The sequence below is a fragment of the Recurvomyces mirabilis genome, assembly GCF_035927965.1.
Source record: "Recurvomyces mirabilis strain CCFEE 5264 chromosome Unknown scaffold_1, whole genome shotgun sequence".
Lineage (NCBI taxonomy): Eukaryota > Fungi > Ascomycota > Dothideomycetes > Mycosphaerellales > Teratosphaeriaceae > Recurvomyces > Recurvomyces mirabilis.
In genome coordinates this window covers 1,374,303-1,388,609 of record NW_027041935.1, presented here as the reverse complement: position 1 = coordinate 1,388,609, position 14,307 = coordinate 1,374,303, and the positions used below count along the sequence as shown (strand labels likewise).

Here is a 14,307-nt window from a genome sequence, read left to right as displayed (position 1 = left end):
TTGTTTTGATGTTGATATGCCTACAGCCAGAAAGCCGGGGATCTGCCGGTTGGAGTGAGGTCAGTAGAGTGAAGCGGGTAGCAGGTTGGGGCAGGGTGAGGCGGAAGAAGGGAATGTTATACCTTAGCGAAGTCGCCATTGCCAAGCGATGTGACTCGTGTAAAACAGTTCGGCACACTGATATGCACATCATCAAAGAAGCCGTATACGTGACGGCTGCGCGGTTCTGCTCGTCGCCCGTATGGTCATAGGTGCCTAGATTTCATAAGCCCGACGGATCCCTCCACAACCACTTGGCAGGCGTGAGAAAGAAGTCGTGCTCACTCATTCAGGGAAATTCAGAGAGTCGTTGCTCATGACTGTGGTGGCCGCCGCATTCGAAGTTGATGGTGAGGCCATGAGGAAGCGTTGCTTCTGTATGAATGGCGGCTTTCATGCAAAGGGTGTAAGTCTCGAGCGATGTTCGCATCATTGAGGCTAAAGTTTCGATCTGGGAGATTATGGCGCCGTAAGATCATGTTACAAGGGGTATGTCTTTGAGCAATAGGAGTCTCGCCGGGCTTGTGATAATCACGCGGGTGAGCATGGCATTTCCCAGGAGCAACCACGGATTCCCGACCGGTCGGGCCTAACCGTGGTGACGAACGATTCTCCATTGCTTAACTACAATGGCAAGGGCGACCTGCTTTGCCTGCAGTACGTGGGCCTGGTCGAGGTTTTCTGACGACTTCACGGTGGCTTGGACCCGGTCCTTGAGTCTCAGGGCTTCGGTCATGGTCGTGCCCATTTCAGAAGGGACTCGCACACTGTTCAACCAGCACACCGGGATAGACGGACGTACGCATGGTCTTTAAAGTGAAGACGACTGGCTTTCAGAGTTGTCATCTGGTCGAAGTAAAGCACACGTCAGGGTTGACGGTCTTGGCAGATACATTTATTCATTGGCCAATCAGCGCACGATATATAACATTTCTGGGCTTTTGTCTCCTCCCTCTATCTGTTCCTGACATATATCTTGTGATATGACAATGGCTTGACCCTGAAGATGCATCCATATGCCTGCTCATGCTCTCATCACGCCAAAATCCTCGTACATTTACTGGGAAGAGCCACCGGAGATGGTGATGACTTGGCCTGCAAACAATGTCAGCATAGTTTCTTGAATGATACAATACTTCTTTGAACGTACCGTTGACCCAGCCACCGTCACCGGAGGCAAGGAAAGCGACAACGCGAGCGACATCCTCGGGAAGAGCGCAGCGCTTGAGTGGGCAGTGGTCGGCCATGAGCTTCTCGATCTTGTCGGCGGGCCAGTCTGGGGTGCCACCTGGGATGTAGTGCCATGCGTTCTGCAATCAATCAGTATCCTCTCTATGCTCAAGGCTTGTTACTGCTTACCTGAGTGAACATGTCGGACTTGATGCCACCAGGAGCGACACCGTTGACAGTGATGCCACGAGCACCGAAGTCAGTGGCGAAGGCCTTGATCATACCAATGACAGCCATCTTGGAGGCGTTGTAGAGGACGTGGTCGTGGACACCAAGGAGACCGGCGGCGATGGAGCTCATGAGGATGAGACGGCCGTCGTTCTCGAGGTACTTCCACGCTGCCTGGCCAACGAAGAATTGTGCGCGAGCATTGAGGTTGAAGACGTGGTCGTACTTCTCCTCCGTGATCTCCTCAGTCTTGTCCCATGATTCGGTACCGCTGTTGCTCATGACGATATCGACCTTGCCAAAGTGCTTCTTCGCCTCTTGAAACAAACGCTCGATCTCGGATTTCTTGCTCACATCGGCCTGGATCGAGATGGCCTTGGCACCGCTGCCGGACTCCTCGATGGCCTTGACGACCTCATCGGCGGAGGACTTGCTGTTGGCGTAGTTGACGACAACGCTAGCACCACGCTTGCCGAGCTCGATGGCGCAGCCTCGTCCGATACCACGGCCAGCACCGGTGATGAGCGCTACCTTGCCGTGAAGGGAGGCAGACGGGACGGTGACGACACCCTGGGATGAAGACATGTTTGCTGTGTTGTCGGTAGATGAGTTACTGTACAAGAAAATTAATAAAGCTATCCTCGTAGTCTCGATCGTCTAACGGAAGGGCTCTTACAATGGGGAGTGAGATAGATATGGTCTTGTGCTCAATGGTAAGAAATGTCAGGAACAATCAGGCGGTGTAAGAAAATCATTCAGCACCTGCATGCAACTCCCAAGCTTATACTTACAGACGGCGGCCGGAGCTCGATGCTCCCCTACCACTGAGAGACTAGGGACATAAAGATGCAACCCACCTCTCAATGCACTCGCTAGCCGGTGGGGTTCCGTCTTCTTTCTGACGACACAGCAACGCGCAGTCCACGACATGTAGCCTCTGCCGCATCATGGCGTACGGCGGACAGGTCTATAAAAAGCGTCGTGCTTGCTCAGGAGTTCCAACGTCGCATGCATTTGGCTGAGATTATCCAGTGCTCCTGGTTCGGGCTCCGTTGAAGAGCGAAACGTGGGGTATGACCGTCCGATTCGTACAAAGGTGGGGCGACGATAACAAGGGACGAGATCGAACTCTAATCGAGTAGCCTGGTATCCGAGAAGGCAGCTGTATCATGCAGTGAACAGTAGCAGAGGTAATCGACCAGTAATGCTTCAATTCTTCGAATTCATGGAGTGCTTCTATCAAACGCTACCCAACCAAACACCCTACCAACAGTAAGAGGAGGGGTGGTGAAAATGGGTAGCCTGCTCAGCACGCCAGTATAGAACACCTGTCTCCGAATGCTTTCCACCAGAAAAACGCCTAGACACCATCTTCCGTACCAGCACGTCCCAACCCTCGTCCCAAAGAGTTCCTCCGCGCTCAAGCACGATGACCGATAAGAAAAAATGCAATGAAAGTAAGAGAGGCTTGCTGCTGACCCATTCCAAGCCTGAGCTGGATGAGCGAGCAGAAGCTTTATGAGTATTACAGTTGGTTCATGGCGTCATTGTTGTCGTCAAGGTCGTCGTTGAATGCTCCTCCACGAGCTTCATCGCTGGCTGGCATGCTTCGAAAGAAGCTCATGCCGCTGTGCGTGCGGCCGAGAAGGAGCGTCGGCTGAAATGGTGGTGAAGAGTAGCACAACACCATGCTTTGTAGCCGCGGCGCATCTACCACAGACGTTGGCATGCGAGGTCCATTGGTCCCGACGAGGCTCCTCGCACCACACCTGGCAGCTGGAAACCCCTCTGCATCTCAGTAGCCACGAATGTCGAGGCTCGCTTATACCGCTTGTCCATGTACTTCTCGAACACGGCGGCATGATGCTTCTGTGGCTTCTCACAACACTCCAGGATACCCGCCAGCAACTGCCGAAGCTGAGAATAGGTGTAGTTGGAATAGAAGACGTGGGCAGCAGACCAGTCGCCCTTGCGTAGCATAAGGCGGGCAATGCAGTGAGCACCGGCCGCGAGGAAGCTTGGAGTACAGCCTACGAATCGCTCGTCCATGACAGTGACTTCGAGAAAGTACTTGGCCAACGTACGAGTCTCAAGGTCGTAGTCGTCGGCCTTGCTGATGCGTCGAAGAAAGCTCATGGGTCCTGGCCAGCCGAGCTCGAATTGCAGCATGCTGAGCATGAAGCGCTCTGCTTTAAGTAGCTCATCTGCGCTGTAGCCACCATCGACCATGTAGATGATCTCGGCAATGGTCGGGCATTGCACCTCTTCGTACTTGGCAGCCACGAATATTGCTGTGGCGCCGACGAGCTGCAGCTTCCCAAGTGACACTATCTTGCAGGATAGGAAGCGGTCGATGTAGTTGACGGTCAAGAACAGAGTCTCCGGCAAGAGGTTGAAGCGCTGATGTACTTGGACGACCCAATCCATGAGCACCGCTCGCATTGACCACTGGATCTCCGATTGCTGCTCCATGTATCGAGGATTGGGTGCCATGCGGACCTCCATCTCGCGCATGTAGCTGAAGATCTCGTCGCCGTACTCAGCCACCATTGAGGTGTCCCACTGTTCGTCCTCGATATCCTCTGGAGTCCTGGTAGCGTCGACAAATGCTCTCGCGCCGTCAAGCTCCTGTTGCACCTTCTCGGTATGCTTGGGCGCCAGTATTGTGGTCACGCCGCCTGTGCTCTCGCCCCTGAAGCCAAAAGACCTGCCGGTGGTGTAGCCGTCCTCATAGAATTCTTCTTCGTCGATGTCGTAGAATTGCTCAGCAGGGAGCTGGTCAATGCCAGGATATTGTGCGTGGCCATTGAGCACTGGCTGATATTGCATTTGAGCAACATTCTGCGCTGTCACGAAGTTGACATACTCCTGCTCTGACGCGAAGCCTGGTGGCAAAGCTATGCCTGCGCTTACTGGCTTATGCGTGGGTCTGACGACTGCCTCGTCACGCAAAGGCACGCTCTCGGTCTTGCGCACCTCCTGAACCTTGATGGCTGCTGCTGGCTTCTCCAAAGGAGGGAATACGGCTTGCTTTGGCGCGGCTAGAATGTGATGTACTGGCGCTGTCGAGGCTGGTCTTCGAGATAACTCCGGATCCGCAGCCGTACACACTGGGACATCCTTCAAGACCTTCGTGCTTTTCTTGGGTACGATCTTCTTCAATGGCTCTGGCTCCGCAATCGATGTTTGATTTGTGGTGCTGAGCGTCGATACCATGGTCTGGCTTGATGCTTTTGGTGCCAGAGGTCGCGTGGCCGGTCTCGCAAACGTGGCGGCTGGCTTGACTGGTTCCAGCAATTGTACTGCCAACTTTCCTGGCGACGCCTTGCCAACCTCCGAGTCGTCCCTCGCCATCTTCTGGTTCGCGTTCACCTCACCCAAGATCTTCTTATTCGCTGCCTTCACAGCGCCCGCTTGCATCAAGGTCGAAAAGGCTGGTGTTGACTTGGTCCGCTGGTGCAGTGTTTTGCCGGGAAGAGCAGGAGGTGGCATGTTCTCGTCGTGCACCTTGAGGGCGCGTGGCCGCTGCGGCTATAGTTCAAGAAAGAGTCAGAAATCAAGTCATGTATTACAGCAGAGCGATGCGTCAGTGTGGAGCAGTGCGATGTCACGGTCGGCTAGAGCAGTGTTGTCGCGGTTTGGAGAGGTGGCGGCGGTGAGGTGTCAAGTTCGAGTTGGCACGCGGCATGAGGGGGTATATGAGCTTGTGAAGATTCTGCTCCTGCCGCTTGTGGACGGGGATATGAGGACAGCGGCGACGGCAACATACCTTGGCGTCCATTGTGATGCGGTGGGTCAGCAGCTAGTGCTGGGTTGCTCGTTGCGGATCTTCTATGGCTCCAGGGATGCCTTAGCTTGGCACGATGATGGCGGTGCTGTGTTGCCTCGAGGACGGATGGCGGCGCAAGGTGGAAGTTGTCACCCGCGCATCTGTCGAGCTGCTGGGCTTCGGGGGAGGATGTTGGCAGCACCGCGTCGTGAACAAGTGAGCTCCTAGGCAACGTGAAGCTGCGTGATGCTAACACTGCTGAGTGAAGTGCTGTTGTCGCTAAGCGATGCGAGAGTATGATGATTGTCGCCTCTGGCCCTGCGCGGCCTTTCAGGTAAAGAAAGCTCGCGGTCGATGTTGCCCGTCGTATGTTATGAGATAAACAGACCGTCCCAGCTACACAGTTCGCGCTAGAGCCGTTGCGATGCCTCATCGAGCTTAGATGTAAGGCTAGCGGCCACTCCCGCGAGACGTCACTCAAACTTCTGCTAGGATCGCGTCCTCCCAGAAAGCCAACATTATGGCACAACTATAACAACACCTACCAACACAGCTTTCCCACCTCACTCGGCCCTCTCACCGAGACTCTGACCTACCACGTCTGGTATGGCATCATTTACTACGTCTCTCGAGCCTCCGTCTTGCCTTCACACCAAGTTATTTGCGTGCCGCGTCGCAAAGCACAGTCTCAAACGGAATTACACGATCATGCAGCGTCAACACGTGATCTCATCTACGTCTCAGACTACCTTCATCTGCGCGAAACAAGACGTCGCATCACCATCAGCATCGCATTTCTGACCTCACTTTGTTTACATGAAGTACTCCTCCTAGCACGGCTAATGCGCTGTCCACTCCATCGGCATCGTGGCCTTCTGAGCCAATGAATCTGTCACAGCGGGCAGATTCCGGAACACCTGCTTCGGAGTGCTTCGCAGAGTTGGCGTGGGAAAAACCCCTCGTCTTCATGCAGGTTGTCTGCTGGTCTGCTTTGGCTAGTCGCTTCCATCCGTGTAGTAGTTCGGGTATACTCTCCAGACGGCAAAAGCGTCGCACGATGGTGGCTTTCCGCGGAGTCTCTGAATTGTGCTCGCGCGCGATATGAGCACTCCTGACGCCGTTGTCGCTGGTGACTTTGATGTCTCATCGACGACGCATTTAAGCACTTCTTACCTTTCTAGTTTGACTATTATGTGGTCGTGGCTCAAGTCCACAATTCGTGCCCCTGGTATATTGAGGCATGCGTCCCTTTCCTTGCGTCGCCAACGAGGCGCAAAGTCTAAAGTGTGCCTTCGTAACACAATCCTTCAAGCCTGTGCCATGTACAGGCAACGGCCGGCATCTTTCTCGAGCAGCGCGTCCATCGTCTCATCTCATAACGCAGGTTTGAATGCGACGAACATAAACCTGACCAGCGACGGACATCAAGTTCATCTTCTAACATGACACGGTGCGCATGTGCGGCAGTTTCTTTTGAGAACTGTGATTGGAGCGCAGCCACGAGCGCCGTCGGTCTGTGTGGTTGGCATGCAGCTAGGGAAGAGAGTCTCCATACGCCTTTTCACTCGCGCTGCAGGCGCTTCTCTTCTCCTCTGGTAGCGACTCTGTGTAAGGCGAGGCGTGTGTCTATGGCTGACTATCATGCTATTGCAGTGGGATCTGAGGGTCTGGGCTGGAGCGGGACCAACTTGGAGTTAATAAAGCTTGCTTATTCGGGCGGCTATGAGTGGTATGAGTTGAGCTGCGACTCGTGAAAGGACACTCTCGCATGAAGTGGACCAAAGGCTTGATGTAAGACTGTAGCCATTATCCCGTTGTATACATGCCGAAGTTATAGTCATGTGAAGTGGTGTTGAATGGAGCATTGTCAATGACTTTCTGATCCGCAGCGGGCGGAGTGCGGCGCTCTGAGGTTGCATCTCGCAGACTGGCTTCCTTGACCTTCTGCTCTACCTCCTCTCCCAACCTTCTATCTCCACCTCCAAGTCGTACAATCGACGGCCAGTACCCTTGACTGGCCTGTTGACTACCTTCTACGCTCGTTATTGTCCTTGATCTACTCCTCACTGGCGCCGGACTCGCTGCTGCTCGCTGCCCTTCTGCGCCTTTCGTTTGGCACGGCGGCAGCAAGGTAGAGGCTGACAACCTCATCAGAACCAGCAAATATCCATCAGGGTCTTTCTGACAGTCAAGGCGATCCTAGGTGAGCAGTGTCTATCTCATTATACCTGCAGACGCTCTGCGATATCTGCTCCTCACCGTCTTCGCTCGACTCCACTTGGTCAGCTGCGGATCTGCATACACTACCCACCTAAGGCGGTGCAGGTGTTTGCTTTGCCATACCAATACCTGCAATAAAATATAGCAGCTCAGTGGAGGCGAGATTGCTAACTATTCTTATTACAGCTCTCGGTAGCGCACCGTCGTTGCCGCTCCTCCCTGGCTCGAGCCAGCCCTTTGCGCCGACGACAGCGTCATCAGCACGCTAAATCAAGATCTCTCCAATACCCTTCGCACGCACGCCCATATAGTCAGGCTACCCTGGCGAATACGAAAAGAGTGTTGTTCGTCACGATATGGACGTAAACAGCATGCTGGCTCAAGGTGCCCACGCTGTCACCGAGTCAGCTGATGGCAGGCGCCAAACAAACTCCCACTCCACCCGGCATACAGGAGCACAGTCTACAATGCAAACACAAGCCCCACAGTACGGCAACGGCCTCCATCGACCATCAAGGGGCAGCAACGGGTCTTCCTACAGTTCCGGACACTACCGCAATTCGCCTGCCAAGAAAGAGCAGAAGCATGTTGTCTTCCAATTGATCGATGAACAAGATCCACGAATCCAGGCTCGTCTACCAATGCGTGTTATGATCTCCCCTAGCGACTCCACCGAGTCAATCATCCCGACCGTGAAGAACTTTTACGGCTTGTATGATTATGGCGTCAGTTTCGAGAACAAGGAGGGCATCAGCATGATTGCTGCGTATGACAACTTCGAGAACGATATGGTAGTGTATGTACGGACTATCGCGCAGCCTCCTGCTGCCAATGGTGGAAACGGTCGTGAGTCGGTGTCGCCGAGAAAGCCCACTCTGGGCGCACCGTTCGAAATGCGCCCGCCGCAGCTCAACCCGCATTCGCCTTCGCGCACTGCCGCACGTTCTGCTGGTGTACGTAGTCTGTCACCAGGGTCTGAGATGGGCAAGCGCAGTGCCTCGGCGGCTCCAGGTGGGAAGCCTCGCATGCACAGGACCAAGAGCAAGGACAACAGTGTCACAGGAGACGCAGATGGTTATAGTAGCGACGACAATGGAGGAGGCTCGGTCACGAGTTCCAGGCGCTCAAGAACTGAGCACGTCAATGCCGAGATCAGCGTGAATAACATCGTGGAGGGCGGCAGGCGCAACCGCGCCTTCGAGAGTTCGGTAAGCTTCTGTCATCAGAGTCCTACCAGATCGCTTCTAACATGGTCTAGGAACTCCCTCTCTTCGTACCACCACAAGTACCTGTAAGCGCATCGATCTCATCGATCTCTCCACAACGGCGCAATGGTCCAACCACCATGGCATCGCCTTATGCGCATTCCAACCAGCAGACGTTTGCCTACACTCAGCCTCTGCCGTCGCCACAGAGCTATGGAGGGAGTGCAAATTACATCCAATCTGCGATGCCAAACAATGGCTTCAACAACTACCAGGCCAGTAGACCATTGCGCAGTAGACCCATCTCCTATCCAGCTGGCCGCCACTCTGGTGGGATCCTGCCTACTCCCGATCCGACTGTCGGCAGCGCTATCTCGGATGAAGACGTCGCGCTGCAACTCATGCGACTCGGCGACCCTGCTGCGTTCTCGCATGGCCGTACATCCACCTCCACTGTCGATGATGCGCTCAGCGGCAAGGCAGAGCTTGCTTCCTCCGACGAGGAGTCGAGCGAGGACGAAGCTGAGCAGAATAGCAACAAGAAGCCGGCCGTACCAGCCTTCCACGATGCTGGTCCACAGCGGAAGAAGCAGCGTACGATGAACGAATTGCCAAGCGACGGCACGAGCGGTGAGGACTATGATGATCAACAAGATGGCACTTTCAGCAATGATGGTGCAGATGGTATCCGCAAGATGAGCAAGCCGAAGAGCAACAAGCCTCGTGCTATGTCGATGGGAAAGCCCAAGCTCCTCAAGTCAGCCTCAGTCGGGCTTCCTAAGATCCCCATGTCTCCATCCTCCATGCCGGCTGGCTCGCGCAAAGGCTCTATTGCCTCGACCATTAACTTCCACCATCAGCTCGGCGAAGGAGAGGACGATCTCAGCTCCAAGCCACGCTGCCAGCGCTGCCGTAAAAGCAAGAAGGGTTGCGATAGGCAGCGTCCCTGTGGCCGGTGCAAGGATGCTGGAATCGGTATCGATGGGTGTGTTAGTGAAGACGAGGGCAACGGGCGTAAGGGCAGGTATGGAAGACATATGGGAGTGCCGATCAAGAAGGGCGAGGAGGGTTATGTGGAGGAGGAGGACGATGAGATGCAGATGCAGCAGTATCCGCCCATGGGTGTACCTGCCAACGGCTTGTTTCTGGCGCCCGCACTGCCGGACAAGAGCAAGAAGAGGAAGCGGTGATGAAGTGTTCGAAGACGTAGCAAGCGTAGCCGAAAGCAGGGTTGTGCTCGAGACGTTTAGAAGACACTGCAAGACTGGCAGGGACAGAATCAGAAATGCGCGGACAGAATGGGATCTCCGGACTACAGCATGAGCGGGAGGATGGGAGGCAATGTCGCGATGATTTTATGAGTTTCTTTTGTTCACGGCTTGCCCCGATGCACGCGAGGCCCGAAGGTCGTCGATGAGCGCTGTAATGCGTCGGAGATAATGAAGCGCTTTCGGAATGGGGTCTTGTTCTTACCAGAGAAAAGTTTGAGGGAAGGCCAAATTGTCTTGCTGGTACTGCGAGTACCGCGAGGGTGTCGAATGATCAGACTGGGAGCTTCACATGCACTGGCAGACTGTTGTATGCGAAGGTTTGTCTAACGTAGAGGATGGTATGGACGTCGATGCGATTCGATCAAGTTAGGATATCTATCTGTGCTTTTCTCTAATGTGGTGATATCTATTCTGGTGTTAGTCGACCGTGACCTCTTTCGGTGTGGCACAGTCTAGCGTATAGGATGTAGTTGACTGCCTTCTGAAACAATCCCAATATGAGTGTACAAGCGCACGGACAACACCACCTTCAGCCTGCTGCGCCACGATTCCTTCCATGTACCACCAACGCAGAGCGAATAGATACACAGTCGTTTGCACAATCTACGACAATCTGACCGCTCCGGATCTCGTCGAACGTTCACCCTTACTTGCCAGGAGCCGTCATTCATTTCGTTTAGAACTGAGGCCCGACCATGGCTGACGACGCCGAGCCGATGTCCGTCAAGGACAGGATAGCAGCTTTGAAGCTGAATCAAGTTGGCCGCGCACCTGGACAGACGCCATCGACGAATAGCGTGGCGACGAATGGTATATTGAATAAGGCAAGGCCGCCGCCACCTCCACCGCCCAGGCCCACTGTGCCACCAAGACCGCAATCGACGAACGTGCCACGACTACAGGATCATGTGCCAAGCTCAGCAAATGGAATCGCGAATCAGCCGGAGGGAGAGCGCTCAAATCCCAGCGCGAATGGCATGGACGGCATCTCACGACCTGCACTACCACCTCGAACATCGACAGCTTCATCTCAATTCTCACCAAATCCTCCCCTGTTTCCTGAGAGATCTACCGAGCCTTCACCAGCATTACCATCAAGACGACCTTCCGAGACCCCTTTTCAACCTGCCAACCGGCTGAGCCGGCGAGACTCGAACGCGTCAATCAGCTCTGTGGCGACTGGCAGATCGTCTGTTTCTGGCATGTCGACCGCCACTTCACAATCTGATCGCATGGTCAAAGCACCGGCCTTCGACCCTGCGGCTCTTCCACCCTTGCCACCAAAACGTACTGAGGAGCAGAAGCAAGCATACTATGACTCCGGCAGCAAGGCAGGTCGCCGGCCGCTGAAGTCCATTTTCTCCTCTCCAAATGTCAATGGTATGCCCAAAGGCACTACGCCACCTCCGTCGAGAAGACCTTCGGCGCAACAGCCTCCCCTACCTAGACGAACCTCACAGCAGCAGGTCGAACCTGCGCCGCGCCCCGTCTTGGCCGAGCCACCACCGAGGATTAAGCGGTCTGCTCTGGATATGGGTCTAGATGCTGGTTCTCGTCCGCCTGTCGCACCTCTAAGGCCAGATAGCGTACCGCAGACTAATGGTGGGCCGCCGCCTGTGCCTACCGGATCACGACCGGACCTCGCCGCTCTGCAGGCATCGAAGCCAAAGGCTGGTAATAGCGGTGCTGCACCCGCAGTACAGCCATCGCAGTCGTCTTGTCTGCATTGCCGAGACTTCTCTGCCGTCGATGCACATGCTGCTCGGTTCCCACGACAGTCGGTACCAAACAATGACATTAGCTGGCTGGCTCAACAACTTACGGCGCCATTCTCGTCGGCGACAGACAAGGCTCGAGCGATCTTCACCTGGCATCACCACAATATCTTTTACAATACCGAGGCTTTCTTCAGTGGCAATATACAGCCAAGCACACCGAAGAGTACTCTAGCGTCGGGGTGGGCAGTATGCGAAGGTTATGCAGGTCTCTACGCCGCAATAGCACTGAAAGCAGGTCTCGAGTCTTACGTCGTCGTTGGTAACGGCAAAGGCTATGGCTATTCTGAACTCAAGCCAGGCGATCCACTACCACCTTACGACGCAGGCCATGCGTGGAATGTGGTCAAGATTGATGGTGGCCAGTGGAAGCTACTCGATGCCTGCTGGGGCGCTGGCCACATTTGCGGGAACAACAATCTCTACAAACAGGAGTTTAGTCCGGAGAGGTTCACACAGAGCAACGATGAGTTCGGCCTCGACCACTTCCCCGGTGAGACTCGGCACCAGTACCGCGAGGAAGGAAGGACACTCACATGGGAGGAGTACATCACTGGCAACAAGCGTGGTTGTGGCGCACAATTCTTCTCCGGCTACACTAGTGCGGAGGGTATTAGTGAGACATCCTTCCGACCTGTCGCAAATCCTATAATCACATCACAGCAGGGACCCAGTGTGCGCTTCAGCTTCCAGAAGATTTGTCCTCACTGGGACCCTGTACGCAATGGCAAGGGTGCGCATTATCTCTACACACTTGCTGTGGATAATCTGGAAGGCACGAAGAAGAATCATATGCCATTTCAAACAAATGGCGATGTGTGGTGGATTGATATTCCAGTGCAGGATCTGGGGAGGGCAGGGCAGAGTGTCAAAGTTCTGGCTGTGAACAGCTTTCGGGGTAAGGAGGGCAGAGGATTGACGGTGCAGGAGTATATGGAGTGGAAAGGACGGTGTGCAATGTCTTGGGCGTTTGTGGCGAAGTGGGAGATTGGTTGAGACTGATGCATGGAGATACCCTTGGAGGGGTGGGGCTTTGCAGTACCTCATATGGCCAGGCTAGACCTGTGCCAGCTCGAGGTGGCGTTCCTACGATTCAACGATTCTAACGAAGTCGTAATGAGATCTGCCGCTCCAGGACACCATACCTTGCACGAGTGTCAATCTGCTTGATGTTGCCATTGCCTTTTTTGCGAAGATGTGAAGACGCGAGAGCTATCGCACGGCGTTTTCGAGCTAGAAGTAGCTTCGGTCAACGGCCTCCATTTGGGGCTGCACCTCCTGCGCGTTGTAGCGTGTGGTTTGTGGTTCCAGTTTCCTCTTTAGAGCCAGCCTCCACTCATTGCTGTGGCGAGATAAGCACGACTGAATCGCCTGTCCGTAGTGTTAACAACCGGTCCTCCTCTCCATCGTTGCTCATGCTATGTCCATACCTCTTACGAAGAGCATTTCTGACTGCTTCTTCACCGTCCGCACGTTCTCACTTCCATCCTCCTCGTCCACCACATATATTGTCTCCGTCACTTCTCCCAGTACCAGGTTGCAATGACTATCGTACGCCTACTTGGTCGTCAGCTCGGACCACTGCGTTCCTGTTGTAGATGCTTATACGTGTAGCCTGCCCTGTAGCTCTCGGTCTCCTCGTAACTTCACGAACACCACCTCGTTCAATGACAATCGCACCAAGTCCAGAGGCTCGTTCACCGGGTTTCCCCCAGACTCTTCGACTTCAGCCATCGATCATAGACAAATATGCAAAAGTAATTGTGGTTGGCGCAAGGCTCAACTGCACGGCCAGCACCTGGCCAAAGTTGGACTTTCGGATCTATGTATTTCCGTGATATAGGCGTGAGTCATGCTAGCGCATCGATCGAATGCTCGAATCAAGGTTCGAAAATCGTCCTTGGATATTTACACAAGCATACCGCCCAAAGCGATGCGACGCAGCATACGGGCAGAATGGCGAACGCCGGCATGGCTCCAGGGCTAGTTCACCATGGGAGTGTCACGGCTCGCTTCACCTTTCCCACATCACGTCGTCTGCTCAAGCGCAAAGGTGTGGCGGCGAAGATCATATGCACCGGTGATCAGTCAGGATCAATACCAGCACACAGAGTGCTCCTCCGCGAAAACCCTACACGCTTTGTGTAACAATTTACCCAACACTTGCAAGTGCACTCAGTATCAAAAACACTATGTCTGGTGGATTAGGTCACGCGCCACAATCACACCTCACCATCGGCAAGAAGACCTGCAAAATCCTGGAAGTAGAGATTCACCCCGTCTACACCTCGAGAGGATACAACGGCTCGCGCAGACGAAACGGGAGAGGGAAATATACTCAGCCGTGCCGTACAAAAGTTCTCGACTTCAGCGATGGCTCCTACGTACTCCATCAAGCCAGCCATTGGCGTGCACGAGATTTCGTGAAGAGTCCTATTTTCAAAACCATCAGTTTGCTGCTAATGAGATATATGAGAGAAGCAGCCGAGCTGTATCGTGTCCATCGATAGAATGGAGTGGGCTCCTAAAGAGCGCGCGAAGCAGGAATGCGAGTTTCATCCCGAGCCCTGAAAGTTGATGTGCCGTCAGACGAGTTCTACGGTCGATGGTAATACGCCGGTCTCATCAAT

General features: G+C 54.2%; 4 protein-coding genes across 4 annotated transcripts; 2 read left to right on the top strand and 2 right to left on the bottom strand.

Moving 5' to 3' along the window:
- Positions 1-1,096: 1,096 nt before the first annotated feature.
- LTS14_000584 (uncharacterized protein) lies at positions 1,097-2,022 on the bottom strand (the record flags this gene model as incomplete). The annotated part of the gene is made up of 3 exons (XM_064833297.1): positions 1,097-1,134; positions 1,190-1,349; positions 1,399-2,022. 3 exons carry the CDS (start codon positions 2,020-2,022, stop codon positions 1,097-1,099), a joined length of 822 nt encoding a protein of 273 aa, XP_064699566.1.
- Positions 2,023-3,147: 1,125 nt separating this feature from the next.
- Positions 3,148-5,218, bottom strand: CLB4 (B-type cyclin; the record flags this gene model as incomplete). The annotated part of the gene is made up of 2 exons (XM_064833296.1): positions 3,148-4,968; positions 5,207-5,218. The coding sequence occupies 2 exons, from the start codon at positions 5,216-5,218 to the stop codon at positions 3,148-3,150; spliced, it is 1,833 nt and encodes a 610-aa protein (XP_064699565.1).
- A 2,564-nt stretch (positions 5,219-7,782) lies between these two features.
- LTS14_000582 (uncharacterized protein) lies at positions 7,783-9,821 on the top strand (the record flags this gene model as incomplete). Its single annotated transcript, XM_064833295.1, has 2 exons — positions 7,783-8,634; positions 8,685-9,821. 2 exons carry the CDS (start codon positions 7,783-7,785, stop codon positions 9,819-9,821), a joined length of 1,989 nt encoding a protein of 662 aa, XP_064699564.1.
- Positions 9,822-10,597: 776 nt separating this feature from the next.
- On the top strand, positions 10,598-12,673 carry LTS14_000581 (uncharacterized protein; the record flags this gene model as incomplete). Its single annotated transcript, XM_064833294.1, has 1 exon — positions 10,598-12,673. The coding sequence occupies one exon, from the start codon at positions 10,598-10,600 to the stop codon at positions 12,671-12,673; it is 2,076 nt and encodes a 691-aa protein (XP_064699563.1).
- Positions 12,674-14,307: the final 1,634 nt, after the last annotated feature.